Here is a 24816-nt window from a genome sequence, read left to right as displayed (position 1 = left end):
GCCTGAAGGCAAAACATAAACCGGTTCGAGCTGAGACCAATTGCATCCGAGGGCGAGCGATGAAAGTGAAACGAAAGCGATCATTCGAGTGAAACACGCTCGAGAGGAGCCGTAAAAAAGAAACAGCAGTCAAGAAATTACTTTGATAGCGTTCCCCGCCCCAGTTCATTCCGCACATTTCCCCTTCCCCCCCATGCGTCTCGATTGAAGGAAGTGGCGAGTGGAGACTTAAAGACCAGCACAAGAAACGAGATCGAAAGTTCCTTTAAACGCGCGTGTGTGTGTGACTCGGTGCGGTTGACGAAACGACCGGTCGGAGTTGAACCGTGAACTGGTTTCCCTTCATGCCATTTAGTGGTCGGTCGATTCGTTTTTGTGTTTTTTTGCTTTCGTCCCAAGTACTTGTGTTTGAATGGACCACTTTTGGAGGGCGGCCAGATCCGGATCGCATCGACGGATATGATCGGACGCAATGTGGTTTTTTTACGATAGAAGGGAAGGTAACTGAAGGTGGTCGGACAAGTAATACACAAAAAAAAAAACATGTAGAAGAAGGAAGCATTAGCAGAAACAACCGCAAATAAACCGCCTTTTGAAGCGGTGTTGGTTAGTTCTCGTCATCCGTAATCGACGTCTTTTCCGAACGAAATTGTTTTCTGCGATTGAGAGCTTTTTACGTGAAAGCTTTTATTTCGATTGATAAACTTTACTCGGAAGCCCGCAGTGTAGCTTTAGGGAAAATTACCACTAATAGTCCTTGAGAGGTTGTACTCGACTGTCATTGGCATCTTTGTGTTGTCTTTGGTCAGGAATAGCGTTGGAAATCTTTTTATTATTTTATCACATTTTAACATTTCATTCAATTTTAAACATAATACAGAAGAACTAGATGTATCTAGTGTTTTAATATTTACGATCGATATTTACCACAAAGAAAGGTGGCTTGCACTTCGCTTGTCAAAATCAACAGTATCACACCCAGAAAATCTCATTAACAGTTTGTTCATTTAGCGAATCTTGAAAATGTGATCGAAACGTGCTAAGTAGGATGGAAAACTTTTCACCGAGTGGGGAGTATCTTCCTCTCCGAAAAAAACCCTCGCCATATGCTTGTTTTGCATTGAATTGCAATCATAGTACGGTGAAGGACAGATTTATCTGTCCTATTATGCCCTTCGTATCATTTTTGAGCGCTAGGAGAAGAAAGCAAAGTCTAAAAGAAGCGTGGGGTACTTCTTTAGCACCTCGACTTGCTCTTGGAGTTTCTTTTTTCCTTTTCCACTATTTTGTGCACGTGCCTTTCGGGTTGGTTGCATCTTCGCTGGTTCATTTCGAAGACACTTGTTTTGAGACGAGCCCAGGAAGAGGTTGCTCAGAAGTGTACCGCCCCTATCTCCTCCACCCTGCACTCCATTTCCCGGTGGTGAAATGCAACTCCCATGGTTTGCATGAGAAGCAGGAAAATAGCAAGTCGCTCGCTGCGCCGTCATCGCTGTCATCGTTGGCATTTTCCGGGGCCATCTTATCCGTGAGAAGGAAAATGAAAGCAGCTGCTCCGGGCGCTCCTTTGGTGCGGCAAAATGGCGAGATAAATTATCCAGTGCATTCAGTGCAGTTCGCAAACAACAATGCACTTTATTGCAGCCGTTCTGCGTTGCTGCGTCGCGGGGCGGTTTTGTTGAACAGCCTTAGAAAAGCACATGCTTTCTCAGCCCCGAGGATGAATCTTTGATAAAGATCAAGACTTCAACGGGTGAAGTAAAGGGGTGTTGAAGAATGCACTGGGGACTTCACACACATGTGATGTTGGTGTTTAGCACAAAAGGCGGAATGGAATGGGACGTGGAAACACTTTTCTGGAGATGAGGTTGCTTAGAGGTTCGTTTATGTGTTGTCTTTGGTTTGGAATCGTGACTTATGTCATCTATTTGCGTACTCGAGCGTTGGATGGTAAAGGTGTGTGTGTCCCGAGGGGGTGGAAGGAATGCTTCCACTTGAGCGGAAAGTTTTGTCATTTAGATAAAATCTGTAGCGCGAACTTCTCCAGCCGCGTCCCGGCGTCGTTTGCAAACCCGTTTTCCCGGCATTAGATTTTGAGACAAGGAAGGAAGTCAAGCATCATAGTGGAAATGGTTCACTGCGTCACAAGATGTTGGCTGCCCATAAACCCCCAAAGCTGGCTGGCCAGACAATTTCCCGTCCACCCTCCCGACTGTGAGGTTGTTGGTGATTTTGATGAGCAAAGTTTAGCCAGCTTCACGAGCCCGGAAACGGGAGGAACGATGCGTTTTCGGTTGCCTTCTTCAGGTTTAGCGCTGCTTTCGGCAGTGATTTAATTTGCTTCAACGTCCGTTTGGTCGGTTGAGCCTTCCCGCAGGGCGCTTCTGGAGCGGAAACGACGGTGCAACGGAGTGAAATGGGCAAATTAAATTAAATCCATTCCCGTCATTTTCGCATTTGACTTCGTTTATGTGTCCACCAAAACGCTCAAGGGTGAAGTTTATATTTATATCCATCCATTACTAATCTTCAGCTATCAGAAATTTGTACGCTGACAGTTTGAGTGTAGGCTTTAATAAGAGAGAAAAACAGGTAAAACATTTCCACAGTATTTTTATGATTCCCAAAAGATTTTTTAAACTAATCTAATTCTGTATGATCGGAATATTTTATTTTCATCGGGCAGATTTTAAAGACTTTCTGCGATAGGAAAACCATGCAAAGCAACTTTCCCAGCGCGCACACAGGTGTTGCGTGTCGAGCTAATCTCTTGCCGTGAGTTTACGTTTTTAGTGCCATCCTGTTCATAAACCATGGAAGCGGCGGAGCAGATGCACTCTAAACTTTTCCTTTTCACCTTTGCAGACAAAGAAATTTTCAATGGGAAAAGAAGCGGGCTCACTCATTCCATTTCCCGATAGCTACGGCAACAGCAGGCAAATGTGACATTAATTTTTTTCCTTTTCCTCCCCACTGGGCACACGTGTGCAAATGGTTATTTTTTGTGCTCATTGTTATGTGTGCCTTTTTTCACCCTCCCTCCTCGAAAGAAAAGGTTTACTAAAGTATCAAATCAGATATTTTATGGCATTAATGTGTGGTAAAGAGAACGCTGCTGCGAGAACGTTGAAGGACAAAAGGAGTTCTGAAACGCAACAGAAAACCACTCTATATTTTCAGTGATTGTTTTATCCACTCTTCCAGATCCACAAGAAAAAGAAGTCGAAGGAGAGAACCATGTGGCCACGTTTGACCCCCTTCCCGCTGGGTAGTTTAAGCTTTAGGGCCCCAAGGGACCATTTCTCGCCCATTCCCCAAAATCTCCACCGGTGGGCGAAGTTTGGCAGTGTTTATAAATTATTGAAATTCACTGCCCGGAAGCAGGCAATAATCCCCTCCTTTCGACCGGCGTGTGTCATAACCGTTACACGCCAAACATTATGTCTTCCCGCACGACGAGGAAGTTGTTTGTGTATATATTGACGAATCCGGAACCCGGGCCGTTTCCACAAATGTGGATATGATGGGGTTCGGGAAAATCTGAATCCTTCACGAACGGTGACAACGGTCTGTCGGGATGTGAAGATGGCTTCGTCGCGGCAGGAAGCCCTAATCCAACGAAGGCCGCGTCGCCGCGTTATTCTTGTCCCGAAATGGCATCCATTTCAGGGCCCCTGTGCAAACAAAGGGCGAAAAAAAGGATGTGAAAGTTGGCGTTTGGGATAAGAGCTTCGTGTAGTGCGGTGCGTTTTTTGACATTTTTTTTCACCCCCGCTAAAAAGAGTCAAAAAATGGTAGCTGTTGGTTTTGGATGAAATGCAAAGCGGATGGAAAGCAGGATGAGTTCTGGTTTTGTGGTGGGTTTCTGTTTTCCACCGCCGGAGGTACTCAACTTTGTCATTCCTTTGGCCGCTTTTTCGGTCACTAAAGAATTGTAAAAATCCGATCCGGGAAGAGACAAAGTGTGTCGCTGGGAGCATTATAAGAAAAGCGCACACACACACACGAAGGAGAACGAAGCCTTTTCACTTCTGGTTCTGGCTGTGACACACTTTGCTTGTTGGTGTTTTTATTTTCTTCCTTCCAGAAAGGCTTGCTCCATAAACTGTAAACTCTTAGCAGGGCATCGCCTATCCCCCTCCTTAGCCCTGTCGCATCGTCTTATGTCCCTGTCCACGGGCATCGGGACTTTGGCCGTCGCGCAAAATCGCTTCAAGGGCCTTCAAGGTACGTTTTCGTGTCGTGGGTGTTTCGGTGGGTTTGTCGAAGCAAATCCTTCCAGTTTCGGGATTCGAAAACTGAAGGAGAGAACTGGTTAGCCCCTTGTATCATCCCAGGCTTCGCGGGTAAAAAGCTTCCGAAAATAGAAGCTTTCTGGTACCCGCGGGGTGGGTTTTTGGGGTAAGATTAGAAGAAGGGGTTAAAGGAAAAAAAAAAGAGTGGCGAGCGAAAAAAAAGGAACGACAAATGATAGCATTTTAAGAACCACCCGTGGGCATGATGTCGTTGGAGAAAGTTTTCGGCCGGGGTTATGGTTTATACCGAGTGCTTACGCGGTGTTCCACCGATCCGGGGAACGTGGCGAAACTTGCGTGTTTCGTTCCTTTTTCCTCCCGAATGGTGGTGGGACTTAGAGATTTAGCGGGAGAGATTTGAAAAGTTGCCAAATGGAACGATTAATCATTCGGGGAAGGTGCGCGCGCAAATTGCCAGCGACACTGGGCGGGCTAAGCAAAATAAACAGCGGCACCCGAAAACCGCATAAATACCAGAAGAACTTTTGTACACAAATCCTTTTGCGTAGGTTTCTAATAGGTCGAGAGACATTTTGGGGGGGGAAACTAAGCCTATATAGCACATTTTGCATCGGAATCTGAATCGAGAATGGGTAGAACTGTATGAACTTGGCATTGGGTTGGTGGAGGGATATTTTCGGTAATGTCTGGACCAATGAAGTCGACTAAACGACAGGCTGTGATATCACGCGATGTTGAAACGTGTCAACGAAAAAATCGTATATTTCGGAGCGATATTTTTAGGCTCCTGGAGCATAACTTCCCCATTTCCAGGTCAACTAAATAATGTAAATACCTTCAGGAGCAGCAGGACGATGACACCAATGCATGAGTGACATCCGAGAAGGACAAAGGCAACGTTTTCTTCAACGGAGGAAAACGATTATTTACTGAAGGCAACGCCAGTGCCTGTGAATGCAAAAGAAGCGGCATTTGACGTTGCGAGGCGGAGTACAAATGTCAAGGATTTTTCTCATAGTCCTCCCAGTGTCCCCCCCAGTGGACGTTTGTCTTTTTCCGTGACATCGCTACAGGCGGGCTGTTTTTCGTTTATATTGCAATCCTTTCACTCCTCGAAATAAGCAGCAGTACCTTACCGCCGGCATCGGGAGAAGAGTCTTCAGTCACCTGCAAATAGGGATAAAATTACTCGACAGTACCTTTCCTGCCACAATCCCGGTAGTGTTGCGTGGGTTGTGAACGTTTTCCTTCCTCAATCCTATTTTTGGTATACCAGCATTGTAACAACGATGTTTTTTTTCATTTGGCAAACAACAGTAAAAGATAATTCAAACACAAGGATTAACGTTCCTTTTAGACCCGATTCCGTTACATCTCGCGGGGAATCCCGAAAGTGATGATGACTGGTACAATGCGAAAAGTCTTCTTTAGGGCTTTCCTACCTTTTTTTTGCTCAAGTTCTTTTTTCATCGGTCGTCGATGGTTTATTGCACGGAAGAAGGACGTAACATTCACTCGAAATCCTTCCGTTGAGTGACGAGCAACCGTCTAACGAAAGGTGGATACACAAGTGTAGTGTTTCGTTCATTGTGATGCAATTGTTCATTCACGGATAAATCCTGGATCATTTTGGGACGCGATGGGATTGTTCCTGGTGACGTTTTTTTCCGGATCACGAAAGGGTAGGTGGACGAGGTTGAGCTTTAAGTTGCCTCATAGCATAGAACCTTCTTGCGGGGAAGGCTTAAGATAAGACACGAAGGAGATGGCATCGGGTCGAAAGTAATTTATTATACGCGCGCTGCATTTGTGAAAGTGGATTAAGGGCACATCGGACGGTTCGGCCCGGATCTCCTGGTTTCAAGGATGCGAAGGATGATTGTGCAAGCACCAGAAGCTATTTGAGAAGCTGGAAGGGATCCGGTAGCATGACGACCTGCTTCGTTTGGCGTAATGAAAAATATGCCAATCAACGGTCGTTCTAGACGGAGCGGGGAAAAAAAGGACCCCGAATGGGGGGGGGGGGGGGTGGGACAGTCTTTGACGACCCGGGACAGTCGGTGTCGTGAACTTGAAGTGAGAAATTAATTAAAATCTATTCCAATGTTCTGTGCGGCCATCGGGTACAAAGCGAGGAAATTTGGGCACGATTCCCGGACTGCCAGTAGTTAAGTGGTGCGTCGGGTTGTATTTGTGTTGAAGTATTTTCCTCCGTTTTCGTTTTGGGAAAAGGGATCCCCTCGGTACCGTCGATTAATCGTGAGCAGACGAGAGTGTTTCCCCGGAAAAGCGTTTAGAGAACAACAAGTGGTAGGCTGTACGTGTAAATTGTGCGCCTCCGGAAAGGATGCAAATCTTTGTGTTGGGGTTTTATTTGCACGACTGTCGGAAATTAGTATCATCCGCACAGTGGGACACAAATTAGCATTCCCCCTTTGTTTCTCTTTGTGTCTTCGGGAGCAGACTGAAACAATAATAAAATGATGTTAAGTAAAACAAAGGGAAAAATATTGTTTTCTTCCGATGATAAGATCTTGGTACTTGGTATCATGTTAGTAAGTTGCTAAAAGAATATCAAAAGGTTTTGACAACTCTTCTATGATGGATTCCATAGAAACCAAACATTTTTCAAGATTGTATTTCATTGGGATTTTGTTCTCTTCTAGTAGAAGTACCAGGTTTGTTCGTCACCTCAACGTAACAGGATGACTTTGATGGCCACCAGGTTGTTTACTTGAAATATCGTTTGTGCGAATTATTCAGGTAGATCGAAATTTGTTTGTCAGACAAACAACACTCCCGCTCCGCTCTCGATTCGTTGGAAAATCGGACACAAAGTCCCGAGAGGTGTCCGGGTCGGCCTGGGCCGGGTGCAGGTTGCCGGAGAAAGTTGTTGAATTAATTTTGCACGAATTCATTATTTCCCGGTGCCCTTTTCCCTCTTTTTCTCGGTGGTGGAAAGTAAGTTTGCTGATGCTGTTTGCTCAAAGTTTTCGCTTTTTTTTGCGTTTATATGCTGAGGGATCGACGGGCGAAAAGTTACAATCCTTTGATGATGCGTCAACCATGGCGAACTGTAAAACTGCGAAATATTTGAACGAAAATCAACCAAGCTTTGCCGTCCCGTCCCCCCCGAGGTTCGTAGTAGAGAAAACTTTCCACTCCTTCTGTTTTGGCGCATGCAAATTACACATTCACACCTAATTAAAAGATGTGATAGTACTTCTTTTTTTTGCAATGAGAAAATGGAATTGTGAGCAATTTCGTTACTTCAATATTCTGCCCACCGGAGGAACGAAGTTTTTCGCAGGTCGAAACGCTTCTCCGGTTATGATATTTGTTCTGCAAATGTCGACACTGAATAATGGAAAACTTTTCACCGACCGCTGCGTCGTCGTTGCTGCGTCGCGTGCTTAGTTTGATGCGGTTGCGTAGTGTTTTTTTCCTCTTCAATTGGGACTTTGTTTTACCACGACGCAAACTTACCATCGTTCGGGCGAAGTGAATATTGTGTGTGCCACCGGTTGTTTTCTCCCATCTTCTTGAATTGATGCTGCGCGTTGGGAAATATTCCGTCCCGAAGACTTTCCGTAAGGCTCCACCCAAAAGGACGAGAAGTATCCTTAAGGCGGGCGACGAAAAGCTGCTTCAAAACAATCACAGCGGGATCGCGAAAACTTGCCACTCGTGATTGGCGTGTGGTAATGTATTCAAAGCTTTACACGAGTAGTTCTTGCCCCAAGTGGCGGGCGGGGGGTGGGATTTTGGCAAGCGTCTTTCGCACTCATTGTATCGTACTTCGCGCGGTGTTTTTTCCTCCTTTCAATTGAGGCTCCGTCGAAGAAAATTTTAAAACACTTCTTAACGAAGTGTGAGTGGTCCGATGGGGTGTGAATTTCTAGCGGTAAAAGTTAGGAGCATTTCAAATGCTTCTCACAAATCCTTGGTGAAAGAAAATGAGTTTCGTGGAATGATTCGATCGTGCTGGTTCAATTGCTTAAGTGCGTTGGTACGAATTTTGTTTTGGTTCCCTAAAAACCACCAAAACAACGTTAAACACATAATTTGTATAACCTTAGTTATTGGTACCATTTATTTATGGTTCGTCAATTTTTGCCACATACTCCATTAGTCGGCGAGAAATATTTTCTGCCTTTGGTGAGTTCCAAATGAGTTTCCAAATTTCCTAATCTGAAATAAATAGTCCGTATTAAATTAAACTTCGATCTCAAACGACGAGGAAAGTCCGGGAAATGGGTTAGGTGGTGTTGAAAGGTATCATTTTCCGAATTTAATTCAAACGTAGTATTCTAATACAGTCGGAATGATCATGATCCATTGCTCTATTGATAACCACAGCCATCATCGAGCCGCTGGAAAAGTGTCGAAATTGTGCTGACGCATTCTTCAGCGCTGGGTTTTCCGTGTGCCCGTGGCCAGGCGTTGCCGGAGGGGGTGTTATTTATTTTCTATGTGAATCCAACACTGGATCAAATCCCTCGAGAGACGACCGATATTGGCAGTTGTTGGTTTGCGGTTCGATTAATCGTCATCTATAATCACCATTGAAATGTTTTTCCATGGGAGAAAGAACGGGGGTGGTGGTGGGAAAATGGGTGCGCTTGACGGTGGTACCGAATTTGCTGACGCCTCCCAAAAAGGAAGGAATTTTTGTGGCCTACCCTCGCCACCCACATTCGCCTTCCGCTCTTGTGGTTGAACCGATTTGAGGAGGCTCTTTTGTTTTGTGGATTCGGTCCGCCATCGTAAAACCGGAAGATGAAAGGGACCGGAAGGGTGTGAGGGGTTTGGTGAGTAACACACAATGCCGGGTTCTTGTCGTTGACCCCCCCCCCGGACATGCCTTTGGGTTCAACGACGAGGGCCTGTCTTATCTTTCCAGCTGTCGTTGTCGGGACATTAGATGAATAAACTGAAAAAGTGTTTTTCATCGCCCCACCCTTCCGGTGTTATTGTCCCTTCCTCCCCTCCTTCCGCCCGGAGGACCCATGTATTTCCCGCACATCTTCCGGAACCGCACGCGGTCAATTTAACACGGATTGATAACGACAGTTTCGTGAAGGTTCGCTACTTAATGGAAACAGTCGGAGGGGGGTTTTGGTGATACGCGGCAAGCGAAAAATACATTTTTAGATGCAAGCTTCCACTGGTGGCCGGTGGGAGGTTCACGGAAGTAATCAAAAGTAGTGTTCGATTCGGTTCGGTTCGTTTTATTGCACATGCCGTGGGAGGTCATCAGCGAGAGTCGTTAATGGTTAATGTCTGCCCTGAATTCGTTCAAGATAGATTTGTAGGACATTTTTGTTAAGAAAGTGATATCTCTAGCAAAACTAAGAACTTATCGCAGTTTGATTTGGGGATCTGCTGTTTTACGATTCCGCCAAAAACATCTTTGCATCTCAACGGTGGTATGCTCCTCGTTTGGTCAACAAAGTCCAATCAAGGCGGGAATATTTGTTGCCTCCTTCGGGATTCATACAGATGGGCTGCTTCGTCCTGTGTTTGTTTTTCATCTCGTAATTGACCGTTTGAAGTATGTTTTGGTATTTTCGCACACAAAAGGATGTGAACCGGTGCGTGGCAGTGTGTAGGGAAATTTCAGCAAACTTCATCTGCCTCTGGAAAATGTAGTTGTTTTGGTACGATTATTCTGCATAATTCATCCACTCCGCGCTCCAGGTTACCGTTGATGAAAATTATTTCCACTTCCTGTTGCTTGATGATCTTGCCAACTACAATCAAACGCTTCGAGCATATACGGGGTTTTGGGAAAGGGGGACCATAAGCAAAGGTGGAAGTTGTTCGCTCTTGTTTTCATTGTAAATAATAGAATACAATTAGAGTTCCCTGCGCTTCCGACCCCGAATGGACCGTTGTTTTCCATTTTAGTTTCGTTTGGTTTTTTTGTAATATGAGATGGAAGCAATTTAAGTTGTGAACAACTTTCGATGTTTAACGTACGCTTCATTCAACTTTGTATGTTTGTCTAGCACTTAGCAGTTTTAGTTCGTTCTACCTCTAGTAGAAATTTAATTTATCGTTTCTCGTTTGAAACGTAGCTTCATATTTCTCAAAGAATTGGTTTCATGTAGAAATTATTCTTTCTTCTTTTTCAATTGTCGTAAAACGTACACAAATGGTAAGCTGGGAAAAGGTAAATACACATTTAACTTGGTCGTAAATTACTCGGCTCTTTAGGATCGACTTATTGCCGTACCGTTATCGGTTTATGGTTACGATTAGGAAATTGTTCGAGCACAACAACATTTGAAACTGCTGTTTAAATCTTTTTGGTAGCAATATTAAAGTTAATCGTACCCGGAACGTACTAAGAAAACATGACGTTTTGGTATATTTTACATTTGGAAAATACTTCCATACCTACCCTGCGGTCGGTGTCTGGCTTAGATGTTTATAAATAAACGATGAGTTTGCCTTACATATTTCCATCGGAGATAGATGCCTTTTTCCGCCGTTCGACCTTAGCCCTTTCGCTTGGTTTGATTTTCGCTCTGTTCAAGTGGAAAAAGGAAAACCCAGTTTCTTTGCAGTGCCGCTTTCGGTCGTACTGGACAGAGACGAGTCGGTTGAAAAGAGGAAAATAGGCAGATTAGATGACTCCGACCGGCTCTCGTGGAATGTGTGGGGCTATGAAAATCATCCACTGCACGAGCGCACGCACGCAGACAGTGAAAATCATCGAATCGGGTGGGCGGGCTCCCGGGTTAGCGGCTTGATTAATTGATTCCATTTGTCTAATGAATGTTTTCGTTCGATTTTTATTTTTCGTTCCAACACTAATTCGTGCACTTTGTTGCTTTTTTTTCTTTCTCCCTCTCCCACTCTCTCTACAGAATAACAATAACAACATCAACGTCACAGACGAGCCCCGGCGGAAGCGTGACGTCGCAACGCGCCCCAATCATATCCTGTTGTTCACGATCCTGAACCCGATCTATCCGATCACAGTGGTGAGTACAAAGGGCCAAATCATGCTGTTCCGTCCCGAAGGACGACCCGGGGAAAATATTTTACGGCCAATATTGAATCAATTTCATCTCGGAGCTGGAACTTTTTATTTTTATTGCTGTGGTGGAAGTATTTTCGGATTGGCTAAACATGTTTTACGTTCAACGGAAGAGTAAGTCACTCTTGTTGTCCTTCCCATCCTCGGCCTTGGTATGTGGGGGATGTCTTTTGGGATGGGTGGGGGAAATTTAATAGGAAAAACCGCAACACTGGCAAAAGTCCTTTTCGGTACAAAAAGGCACCGGCGTAGGGGTCTCGGGTAGGATCGAGTTAACAATTTGCGCAGGAATGTGTCCCTTCGCTAGAAGTTAATCAGCCGTCCCGGATGATGTTGTGCGCTACGTGTTTCAATTTTGAATTATTCCACAGAGTGTACGGGAGCCTCCGGGTTGAGGTATTGACGGTGACGAAATAATTCATTCCCCCGGCCAGAAATTGCTCCGTTGAAGCCGGTATGAAATATTTATTACTGGGCTATTTTCCATTCGGAAAAATGTGCCAAAGGATTCGGCTGTCAGAAGGTGATGAAGTGGAACACGTTGCCTCCGTAATGGATTCGGTGAAAAGGGCTCACCTTTCTAGGACAAAATACGGAGAGAGAGAGAGAGAGGGAGAGAAAGGAGCAATCGAGGTGATGTAAAGCCTATTTCCAGGGACAGGTATTAATAATGCATTCCATTAAACTCCCCGATAAACGGTTATTCCCCTCGACGCGAGCCGCCGCTCCGGTGAGGGAAATCCTCCTTTGTTGACGATTTCATCCGAGCAAGAGGTAAGGCAACCTATTATAATTGGCCTCATTTATTAGACGTCTCATGGATCCTCTGTTTTTTTAGCCAGGTCGGAAATTGCGACCCTTTTCTTCGAGTCTGGACTCTCTGGTGGTGTATCGTTTTTCCCCGAGGACGGTGGGAGTTAAACGGCGACCCGTCTGATGCGCTCAAAGTCCACCGGATGTAATGTAGCGCAATAATTGCCCAGCTTCGATCGGCGCTAGTGACAACCCTCTGAAGCGATCTGCACTTTCTCTCCATCCTGTAATGGTGGTCGCCGGCTTAGACGTCGGCTAGCTGCCTGCATCCATCGATGCATCTTGCATTCTGGGAGATCGTTCAACGAACGCATTAATCATAGATACCGGTGACCTACAATGCCGGTGTCGATGTCGGTACGAGATAATTAGTCTAGGGGTGTGGAAGGGACTAGGACGACGGAGCCGGCGGCGGTAGTACATGTTTATTTTGTATGATAAATGTGCTACAATGCACATAGGTTGGTATTTGAATAATGTTCCGAGTGCCAGTTCGAGACGATTCGATTAATTTACCCAATTCGTTTTTCATTCGTGGTATTCGAGTTATTCGACACCAAAAAGTTTAGTTTTCCGTTTTTTTGTGAACTTAAAACAAAAATCATTTGCGACGTTGACAATCGCAATGCACCACGTGCGCTTCATCGGGCAAAATCTGACATTGGCCACCTGTGGGCGTTTACTCAACGGCGTTCATGAATCATGGTGGCCTTTCTGCATAGTCGTGTTTTTACAACGCGTGCCTCCCTGAAATCTGTCTTTTCCTGGCGCGACCACTCATTAGGTGGCCAGCTCTTGGCAAAGACCGTTGGCACTGGGAACGTTGATGATGAAGATTCTATACGGAGGAAGCTCGAGCTTGTAGTTAGCAGACGACGACGACGACGACCCATGTTGATTTGTGGTGCTCTCGGGGCACATCGTAATTAATTGCGAATATGTTTCCGTGAGTGTGCGATGTTTTAGATGTGTTTTGATCGGATAATTTCAGTCCCGTCGAACGTCAAGCTGCACTATATTCTGCCAGAGGTACTTTGGGCGGTGTTCATTCGGGAGGAAGAAATGAAATAAATCCATTTGCGCCGCGATACCCGTAATTGATGATTCGCCGCAGGATGTGTTCGTTGTAAATGAATTGTTGGTCCTCTAATACTCTATTTCACCCTTACCCCGTAGCTTGCTTTCGTTCCAAATGTAACGATCATTTACCGGGACATTACCAAACCTCCAAATCAGGACAATGTGCAGCATATCGAACCAAATCACGCCACCATTACCGTTGTCGTTTGCTTCGCTGCAACTGATTTCGACAGGGAACTCCCTTTGTATTTTTCATCTGTGCTACAATATGTGTACCTTTACTGAATGATGATGGTCCCTTATGCATCGCCATCGGTTATCATTAGTTATCTGGCGACGGGTGCGGAGATATGATATGGCCCACATTTTCTGTGAATGATGTTTCGATTATTCTGTCTGTCGGCAGGTTTCGAGAGTCAGGAGTGAGAAGTGGATGAGGTCGCCGTCGTGGCTTGGAACGGTGGCAGATCTCCCGCTATCACTGCGCGATGCTCCCGTGCGCTTGTAGTACATCAATCTTCCGTAGCTCACAATGGGGGGAACCGTCTACAAGCAGGTGAGATTCTATCTTGGGCTATCAGGTGCACATCGGCATGGGTTCGATTGTGCTCCCGGGAGTGGATGGGTATCACAGGTGGGAAAAGAAATAGCGCCACAACGCTTTCCCGAAACGCTCGTGTCGGATGCTGGTATGCCTTTTTTGCTGTTTGTCGCGCACTGGAAGTTCGACATGAGTTATGACACATATGTGCCTCCCCTTAGCGTGGGAACTACACGTGGCGTAGTTGGTGGTGCTGATAACGACCAAATGTGCACAGCTGGGTGGCAAACAAGCGTCACGCAAATGTTTGAATGGTGTAGTTACATTTCCGCCTGGAGGGACCCCAAACCAATCGTGCCAGAAGAAACAACCGAACTTCGGCGGCGGTGCACATGTTTTGGACGAGGATTACTTCATGGTTCGCGTGTGTTCGCAAATGGAAGGCAGGGGATTTCGGTGACCCAAAGCAATTCCCATCACCAAATCGATCCATTGGTAGATCAATAATTAATCGAAAGCAGCTTCCGGCACTATTGGATGAGGGAATTTGGCGATTCGGTCCGAACAGACGATCGAATCGTTGCTTTTGCCCTCCGGCTCGTCGTATGCGACATTCGGTGTGTGAATTAATCTCGTAAATCCTGGAGAGAAGATTACAGAAGATAATCATGTCACCAAGCTTGTCATGTGAAGAAGTCATCAGTCTCTAATTTACTCTGATGAGTTTTTAGTAGGAATAGGGAACTTAGCTTTTCTTTACAACTTGATAATCAAGTCCAAACCAATATTGTAGATGGTTTTTCGATGATCTTCCTGGGCTTTTTAGCCCAGAAAATAAAATACGCCGAACATGTTCGATGACAGTTTTATCTTAAAATCCGTTGGGCCCTTTCCAAACGAATTAAACCGTAGCCGCGTGTAACCAGGCCGACCATTGTGTGTCGGTGTCATTACGTATGCTATCGCTGTACTCCGACATCTATGCAGCGGAACCTCCGAGGGGAAAGGGTGGTACGTACGTGATTCCGGTATCGCTGTGCAGGATAAACGATGCTATCACGGCGTGCCTTTCCTGCTGGATCAAAGGCCGGATTGCTAATTCAAACAAGGACGATGTTGGGTTGTTGCTGGGCGTATGTGGCCATCGGATGGAAGCATCGAAGAGCGAAATTGATTCGGTCCAACTCATCCGGCAGGTGTGTGTGTGTGTGTGGGTAATGGAGAAGGTTTACCTTTTGTCGGTGGATCCATTCGCCGACTGCCTGCGTCGGAACGAGCGTAGCTCTTAATTACTTGGCAAACGTGAGTCCCACCGTTCCTCTAGTTGGTTCATGCCACCACCGGCCTGGGGACCCTGGGAGATGTGAATTTTATGTGCGTGTGTGTGTGGATGTTTATGGCCGCGGGACGGGAGAAAAGTTCGTGTTACGGAAGGTAACGAAGTGGAAGATGAAAGAGTGCCCCTAATATCCCTACGGTTGGGGTTTTGAGTTGATTTCTTTCAAATCGCGAGTATCCATGGTAAGGATGATCACATGACGCGGGTGTTTGTTCAATGGTGAACCTGTCGTCGGGGTCGGGGGATTTGGTAGCTTGTGATGAAAACGGGCGCCGGAAAGCCATCCCCAGCCATCGGGATGTGTAGGGAGAGCCGCGTTTGGCGTTTGTGTTATGATAAAATATTAACCTCTACCGTGCAACCTAAACCATGCCCGAGAGCGTTTTCCGCCACAGGAAGAGACAATATTTTTTACGAGCTTGCCTTCCTTCGGTTGTGCTTTGTTTTTTCGCCTCCAGCCCATAGTAGTAGTGTCTGTTGGTTCGGCTCGTGTGGGTGGGAAATGTCGTCTGGGAAATGTGGATTTTTATGATCCTCCCGTGCGCGTTCCCACCGCCCAACGGGGGGTGGCGCTTTGTGAGTTTTGGGATATACTCTACACAAACGCGAAAGGTATCGTGCAATTATTGCCTTCCGGGCTTTCCGATGGTGGCCCTCGCTTGCGCGCGTCATCAGGTGAATACTCCGATGGAGGACTCGTGCGATTCGGATAACGGAAAAAGATCCTTTTTGTTTTTGGTGTCCTCAGTGGGTGCCTTTGGGGTGGTGCGTTAGGTGTGAAAATGTGTTACCGTGTGCGGGATGCCTGAACCATCACTGTATGTGATTTTTACTTTGGCCGCGACCTGTGCGTTTGACGCTTGCCAGGATGATCGGTGATGTGAAAGTGATAACGAAGATCCGCTAGAATGAGCTAGACTTTTATTCATGAAACTGGTCTGCCCTAGGCGTTTAGGAGAAGAAGGAAGGTAAAAAAGAACCACTGAAAAGAAACATTGTAGTTGATTGTGACAGACATTAGAAATTATGTACTGATAGTATTGTTCTATTGTACACTTTTCCGGTGTTGCCGATTTAGTTGCCCTCTTTTTTCCTCTCTAGTGAACTTACAGTTTCGATTGACTAAGTGTGCTTAGTGGATTTAAGGGCTCTTTTAAATATCTTCCTAATTCAAGCTCGCCGAGAAACATGGCTCTATCGGTATGCAAAAATAAAACCGATACACTTGTTCTCCGATGCACAGTTTAGATGGTGCTATCCGAATGACTATAAAGATGTCGCTGTCGTATGCCGCCCCGGATATAGGTACTCTTTGAGGTCGGGAGCGCTTCGAGGTCGATTGAATTGATAAGTGCGCTTCCGGCGGTCGGAGAAAGCTTTCACAATCGACATGCCAAGTCTGGGCATGTGGGTCTCACTTGGAATTGGATCATCAGAGAGTCTGGCCTGGTTGCATGTGGGAAAACCTGTATGCCGGAGGCGTGAAAACCGGCATAACCGATGAACCACGATGGCGCACGGTTCCAGGGTGGTTACAATTGTGCGTAATTTAATGCTGATGGGATGCAGATAATGGGATAATTGCATCTCCGCGGCAAGGTTCAACGGAGCCAGACACCTCATGTGGATACTGTGATTTTCTCAGCACGTTGGAAAAGAACAACGGGGGAAAAAAGGAAAGGAAGCTAAACGGTATGCATGTGTGGGGGGTGTAAAATTAAATGAACCAAAGACTGAGTTAGTGTGTTGATAATCAGACTGGAAAGTAGGATAGGGTGATCGATAAGTGACCGACATTTCTTTTCTATCCTGATGAACTTAACTAAAGTTTTTTTTTTGGTTTACGTTATGTATCTTTCATCTAAAATTACTCAAGAACTGGAAAGCTCCAAGAAACCACTAAATCTGTGGCGAATCATTCTGTTGGGTTTTTCTCCATTTGACTTGAAGGTTTTAGTCACGTTCATTTTGACAAGCCACAAAACATCTCCACCGAAGGGAGGCTTTGTTTCACTCCGGCGCACATGCCACGAAATGGAACGTTGTACAGAGTTTCCAGTAGAATTTTCGTGTTTCGTTATTTTTTCTACCAACTCGTCCTTTTTCGTTGGAAAATCCTTTTTACTAGCTTCGTCATCAGTGGCTTTAGTCTTCGGTTATCCTGTATGTATGTGGGTAGCCGTGCACCAGAAAGGTTTCCAATGGTTTCTTGGACTATTATTTCCTCCCGGGTTTTGCTCTTCTTGACCCGCCAGAGCCATAGTCCCGGTCGGTATCCCCCATGAAAAACTTCGCCCATAACCTTTGCCAAGTCTCTTTGTTGGTTCCGGCGGTCATTGTTGGCGTAACGTGGCTACGGACCGGAAGTTAATCTTTGCCCTCGGGGTTGACGAAGATACGGCGATGCTGCAAACCTCGATATCCTGTTTGCGATTTATATATTTCTTGTGTGTTTTTTTCCCCCACCTATTTGCCATAGAAGTCAGGCTAGTGCTTCTGGTGGTGTATCGCTTGGAAAGGCATGTCTGTGGTAACTAATCATGACGCTGGGTTATAAATTGGGTTCTTTAGCTTGTTTCCCCAATTGCCTCCATTTGTTTTACAATGTCGATGCAACCGTTGCCCAGACACGCCGACGGTGGTTGACGATACGAAATTTGATTTAAGGGAGCGATTCTTTCGTGTGGCATATGGGTGATTTGGGGTAAAAAAAGACAACGGACAGATTAATCGGAGCGTAATCTAACTAAACTCGATTGCAGTGAAACGTTGACTGACCCTTAGTAGCCCACCATGAGGTTTCCATGGTAGAATTTTATGGTGCATCTTGCACGTTTTAATGATGATTGAAAATCGCCTTGGTGTTTTGTAGGATCTGGATGAAAATGTCCCTGTTGGTTGGTGTAATACAATTTAGGTGGGTTTGGTGGGTTGTAGGTTTTAATAACAGCTGTTGAGAAGTTCAAGTCGTGGAAATCAAAGACTTAAACATCGATTCTGTAGAAAGTAAATCATTTCCATCGACATCATTTACATGATAGACGGTTATTTGAATCCTAGTCCATACACGGTGTCTATTACATTGGATTGTTTATATGTTTTTCAAGATAGCTTTTTAGCTATTCGTTTTAATTAAATGACATCAACCAATTTGCATACTTGATATCTTTCTCTTCGCATCTTGATTATCAGTAATTTCACTATTTTACCCATTCAACCCATCGTTTTCTGATCGAAGCACTAGTTTTTAACCGCTCTGATAGACCAAAGAGAAGCCCATGAAAGGGAATGATCTTTTGATGTACTCTCGCACACTTTCTAGTGAAAGGTTACTTATTCTTGTTATTGGTAATCCGAGGTTATTCGCATAATTTCCTTCTTTTTAAATACAGCGCTTGTAGGATTCCTGTTTTGACTCAAATTGTCACAAATTAAATCAGTTTTTCTATCTTTCATACATGAGTGTAATACAACATGAGTTAAATAAATTGTAACATATTGTGCGAAACTATTTTTCAACCGAACCGTCCGTTTGGTTGTATCCCGGATAATGCTCTGCCAGTATGTACTTCTGTAATCCACCGGCTGTTGGATGCGAGGCAATATATTCCAATGTACATTAAATTCCCTTCGGAACCCTATCGGTGCACCGACTCTCACGTACATTAATCTTAATCGAAATCGAATGCTAATGAAACGTGTGCACCAGAGTCGCTAAGAACCACCAGTTGCAAGCCGTTCGGTTGCATTGTATCACATTTTGCCTAGCTCGTAGTGTGAGAGATTCAAGAGAGCACATGGCGTCGATAGAACACGGCAAGGATGGATCTGCTACGAGGATGGGTAGGACAGTATCTTGAAAACGCAAACTAAGAGACTAAGAGACAGTCACAGCTCGAGGAAAAATAAAGCATAAATAATAATTAATCATTCCGCATCGTGTGGCGCTGCTGAAGTGTCGTACGTTTCTTGGAACGGCGCAGGCAAGGCGGCAGATCTGTGGGGCTGGGCTTTGGTGTGTGTGTGTGTGAGCTGCGAGTGGCTTATCAATTCAACGGATGCACCTTGGACGTCCTCCGCAGCTGCATAATGGGAGCTTGCACAAGTGTGCGGGTCGATGGAAAAGTGTACCAAGCTGCGCGGAAGGTCAGCATGTTTTCCACCAACAACGGGAACAGAGGAGGATGATGACGCCCCGCAACGACGACGATGGCAAACGACAGCGACTCGGACGTGGTCGTTTTTGCGAAATGGGGGTGTTTTAATGAATAAATTTACTTTCTCTCCCTCCGCGTGGATGGAGAGTGGTCGGGAACCGTTTAATGTATGGGGCAAAGCGCTGTTGTTCACGGTTGGGAGGAAACCGTTGTCATCCTCCCAACCGTGGAAATACATAGTGGACATACTGCTTGCTTAAAATATGTTTCGATTAAAAAAAAAAAGATTGGTTACGCAAGTTGCCCGAAACGTTGGTTTTAAATGAATGTACTTCGTTTTTATTTATCAAAATTAAATGAAAGTCGCCAATTTCTTTTTTCATAGAAGTAAAGGCTGGTATAATTTGTTTATTTGTGTGATTACGTTTTGTCCGCGTTTGTCGTGCCACTATGCCCATGGTGCGTGACCTGGAAGCTGCTGCATCTGTTGCACCTGTAGGAGTTGCGTTGTGGCGCAAGACTCTCGACCGACCTGCATTTGTCGTGTCGTTTAGGATGAGTTGCTTCTTAAGCTTCCCCCCACTTGCAGCTTCAACGTCAGGCGGAACCCGCAGTCGTTTACACAGTTGCGTCATTCCACAGGTGGAAAAGCCTCAGTTGAACAGTCTCTCTCCGCTTTGCTATCGCCCCCGGGAGCTGGTCACGTCTCGTTGAATAATGCACTGGCGACTGAAGCGGACATTGCAATTCACCGACAGTGAACTGAGCAAGGCAGTGGAGATCGAGGATCAACATCCGGCCACCAAGCCTTCGGAGGTGTCATTTAGTTTTATTTTAGTGAGCATACACGGAAGGACGCGGGAGCCTCCTTCGCAGATGAAGAGGTAGTTTGCATATTTTTACCATCTTTCAAACCTCCTGAAACGAGTCAGCAGATTGTTGAAAGTCCGAACTGGGTGAATATGGCGCAGCAGGTAGACGTGGAAAAAGAAAAAAGAGATTCGGTTGACTTGCTTTAACACGCCAAAAAACATAACGTGCTGTTATGTGAGGTTATGGTTGGACCATTTTAATGCAAGTTAACGATCGTACACTTTGATGAGGACTTTCTCCGGGACTTTTGGGCGGGAACTCTCTAGTTTGTTCGCCCCCGATGAGGTCACATTCTCGAGTAAATCGAGCAATTTTTCTTCATTCCAACCGTCGTCGTCGTCGTCCGGGGTTTCCTTCTCGGGTTCGGGGTTCTTCGAGTGTGTCTCGTGAATGTTTGTCCACCGGACAAGAAAGGACCTTCGGGCCCGCTCTGCGCGGGGGAAAAACACTTCAGGAACGCCGTGCGTGGGATTGCAAGAAATTGGACAACGCAAGTATTTCATCCTGGAATGACAGCGTGGGATAGAATGGTGCCATAAATTTCCCTCAAGATAAGCAATGGACCCGTCCGGTCGATAAAGGCGCGTGCAGAAGAAGACGCTGCCGATACTGATGACCTGTGCGGTAGAGTACGTGGTAGAGGTGTTTATTGCCCCGCATACCTTCGTCTTTGCTTTTTTTTTGCCATCGTAGGATACAGTTCAACAACAATGAGGATGGGGTACTCTCCCTTGTCCAGAACACTCCTCCTCCTGTTGGCCAGAATATGTTTTGCAGTAAAGGGAATTATTACCACCCAGGGATTAGTTTTCAAATTGAAGAAATTATTATACATCCAGCGAAGATTTACGGACGACGTGGAGACATTTTGCAAAGCTTCTACGTTTTTCTGTCTTTCCCTCCCTTTGGCTAGCTCTTGATTTACCGCATCACCACTTTTTCAATCCCTTCGCGTACCGAATGGAAGCTCTTTCGGAGTTGTTTATTTACACAATGCTTTTTGCTGTTCGTCCCATGGCTGTCGCAGTGAGTGTAATTTGTAACGAGGAATTTCCGCGGTTTACAGAACACATAGCACGTTTCAATTATGTTTGCTTTCATTGTGGCAAACAGTGTTTTCTCTGAATGTTTATTCTTTTCATGATGGTGATGGAAATGATGTTGCGCTCACCGCAATCACATTACTCCCGAATACTTACCCAAATGACTTTTATCATCCACCATTTGCATTGCATAGTGCATAGAAAGATTTACCGTTCCCCACCGCAAACGGTACGAGACATGACTTGTTCGGCCAATGATAATGCACAAATCAGTTCAGATATTGGATTGCAATCCCAAGTGATTTTTCCCGACCCGAACACATGTTGCGAACAACTCTAATGTGCACCAAATGCATTAAGCTTGAAGCTCAGGACACCTCGAAAAAGGCATCCAAGCAACCGGAGGTTTGCAAATCCGGCTTGCTTGGGTTATAGCAAACTCCCCCGTCATTGTGTATCTTGGTTCGTTGGTGGAAGTGCATGATCGTGTTTTGTGCATCTTTTGCACCGTGACATATCCTGACGCCTTTTGCGCTCCAGGTGACGCGCACCGGCTTGCACCGAATTTAATTGGCTTTATTCGTTTTGACATCTCGCAAGGTTTTGAGAGTCGTGATGGTCGGTCGGTTAGTCCCTCGGATTCAACTTGTGTGACTGATGTGCACTTTCGTGCCGATTACGACTGAACAAAGACCCTGCGATCGGAAAGTGGACGAGCATCGGTGTGGCGATTGCATTTTCCAACTGTAGCAGATTGATAATGACTGGTGAGAAGGCGTTGGCAAGCGGGATGGATGGAAAGCCACTCTATTTCATTGTTGGCAATGTTGAAACTGCACAAACTTGTGATGACTTGCCTTTTGTTGTGCACTGTGCGCGCGTGTCATGCGATGGCAGTCGAAAGGAGGAAAGCTCACTTGTCGGGAAAACCGGGTTCCCAAACAGATGCGGAGATGAATGTATGAAACGGTTTGAAAATAGCTCCCGGGGTCTTTCGCTAGGAATGTGAGGATGCATATTGCACGTTCGCTTTGCATAAGTAAACAGGCCCCAAATTATTAATGCAGTTTCTGGCCCGCACGTGAAAACTGTCGTTGATTTTGGTGGCAATGCTTCAGCCACCGCTTTCCAAACGGGATATGTAAGGTCGTTCGTGCGACATTTGTTTGTCTACCGTGTGACGAAGCACCGAGCGAGCAAACCGAAATGCAGCGATGGGATTGCATAAAGGATTGCACCTTTATGTGCACCATCAGTGGAAAGCTAGGAATCCCGCCCTCAGTTTTTGTAGTTGCATTCAAACATTCCAGTTGTCGACACAAGAAGACCAGATGTCTTTGAAAGAAGGGAAATCCTGTGCAATGATGCAACATATATCAAAACGATATTAGGGTAAGCATTTTATGTTTCCCTCTTTCGGTGTAGCTTCGTCTCCTGATTTAGTTATTCTTATATGCCTATAACAAATGCTTGTTTGCAAAGTCTTATAACTGTCATGGAATCGACTCTTTTGTTTCAAAAGTACTTATCGCTTCCATTATATTTCAATCATCAAACCGAGGCTTCATAGTTCATTCATTACGTTTTCTGTGGCATTTTCCCTTTCGCTGAAATTCGTTACACAATATCATGAGTGTTTTCTCTGTCATAGCTTTCATTTGTATTTACGTATTTACTTCATGCGGGTGCTTTCTTTTGTTCGGATCCGCTCGGATGTGGTGTGCAGTTTTCTTGCCCCAATCATAAACCCATTCAAACTCATTTAAAACATTTTTTTAATCGCCCGACAATAAATAGCGGATATCATTGCATCGTCGATGCAGTCGGTGGCTGTTCGGTTGTGAAGAGAAGAAAGGTAAAGTGGTCGCATTTTCTCATTTCAAGCGTGAAATTACACGGGAAATGTTGGGCGACGTGTGTAATAATGCTTTTCGCTGCACGACGGATTGCAATTTGAATGCAAAAAAAAGTCTAACTTTTTTTAAAATAAAACTCCTGATTGTCTCTTGTGAATTGCGTGACCTATTATGCTGATACTGGAGAAAACTGTTTCCATAATGATGGCCATATTATTGTTGACGGTTCGTTTAAACGTTTAAACCTAGCCATCCTTGGTATTGGTGGAAGAACAAAGAGACCATTCGCAAGTTGCTATATCACTGAAAATTTTGAAACGGTTCAGGAACAGAGATGCAAGATCGATCATAAATTTATAAAATTGAAAATATGTTATGCAACGATGCCGAGGACGCGAGCTGAATGGCAGAACCGTAAAACCGTCGATTTCATTCCGATTTTATTACCTATCTTTAATGGCAGCCAGTTGGAAACGTTTCAAATGTAATATATGATTGATTTTTGCGAGAGAAAAACAATTTGCGGAAAGGGATGATTCCTTTGTTTGGAGTTTGGAAGAATTTGATTGAAGAAGAGCCATAAACATATCGATTCACGTCATAAACAATTACAAAAGGATGCAAATATCGTTGTTTAGTTGAAGTTTTAAATGTTTCTGTTAATGGTTAGGTTTTGTTAGAACTATATTATTGAGTCTAATGTTGTGTTTGAAATGAAATTGTTCAAACACAATGCATTTAAGAATTTTCCCTTTTTCTCAAGTTGCATGAGGCTCTTTACGATGAGTGAAATAATTCGTGTTCTCTGGTGGTTGTATTTTTGGTTACCATTTCCACACATTCTGGGGGTTTTCTCTTTCACTGCAAACAAAAACCCACGTATCTTTTCCGCGTTCAAAATGGACGCATGAATTTCCGAGACGAAGTTTGTTGACCCTACCCCTGCGGTTGTTGGCGGACAATTTTTCTTTTCCATTTTTCGCTTCCTTTGCCTGCCTGCGGTTCTCCCCATTCGTCTTTGCTATCTCGTCGGTGCTCTGATGTGCTTTGTTTGTGGAAACATGTTGTAACGTATGTATGGGTAAATGGTTTTCTTTTTATTTACTCACCACAAAACCATCGCGCACAATAAACAAATTCTCGCCGACGTAATCGAGGGCACGTTGCCGAAGGAATACGAATGATGGCACACATTTGATGATGGGGGCGGGGGGGAAGATGCCAAACATGACGAATCATAAATCCATGAATGAAAACACAAATCACCCACCGCACGGGCAGAACCAGCACCCGCCCAAACCGCCGTGATTACATTAAATCTTGCCCTGCTTGAAAACCGGCCCGCCAACAAAATTTTCTCGTCAAGCGGAAAAACGCACGCATACACGGTCGCAAACGGTTCGGGAAAAAGTGTACCGCCGATGGATACCGGCGAGGTAACATAGGGGGGGGGGGGGGGGGGGGGGGGGGGAGGTTGGTGAAAAGCATCAACTCAAATAGATATTAAAATCCAACAGATGTTCGAGAATCGCTCGGTAGCAAAAGGATCGATCGTCGACTGCACAGGGAAAAAGCAGAAGCCAGCCCATGGTGTGGTTGGAAAATGATGGAGTAAATTGACGGAAACAAATATATGTACGGCTACAGCCGGCCAACACCAGCTTGGAACACAAAGTGAGCTCGTAAAAATCACATAGCTACATAAATATGTCAACGAGCTCTTGGTGCTGCTTGTGCTCCGTGCTGAAAAGAAGGAAAGCGAAATGGAAAGCCAAGCGTGTGTCCCTGCAAAGTGGGAGCAATGGGGCAC

The 24816-nt window shown here is 45.2% G+C and overlaps 1 protein-coding gene across 1 annotated transcript in view; it reads left to right on the top strand.

The window, feature by feature from the left end:
* Nucleotides 1–24816, top strand: part of LOC131289154 (heterogeneous nuclear ribonucleoprotein L) — a 144498-nt gene that overhangs the window by 57604 nt on the left and 62078 nt on the right. The window contains exon 3 of the mRNA XM_058318363.1: nt 11132–11248. Within this exon, the coding sequence (XP_058174346.1) occupies nt 11132–11248 (117 nt within the window). The remainder of the gene's footprint in view (nt 1–11131; nt 11249–24816) is intronic.

The sequence above is a fragment of the Anopheles ziemanni genome, chromosome 3 (genome assembly GCF_943734765.1).
Source record: "Anopheles ziemanni chromosome 3, idAnoZiCoDA_A2_x.2, whole genome shotgun sequence".
In the NCBI taxonomy this organism is placed as follows: domain Eukaryota; kingdom Metazoa; phylum Arthropoda; class Insecta; order Diptera; family Culicidae; genus Anopheles; species Anopheles ziemanni.
Note: the sequence above shows the minus strand (reverse complement) of the source record. Positions and strands in the feature narration are given on the sequence as shown.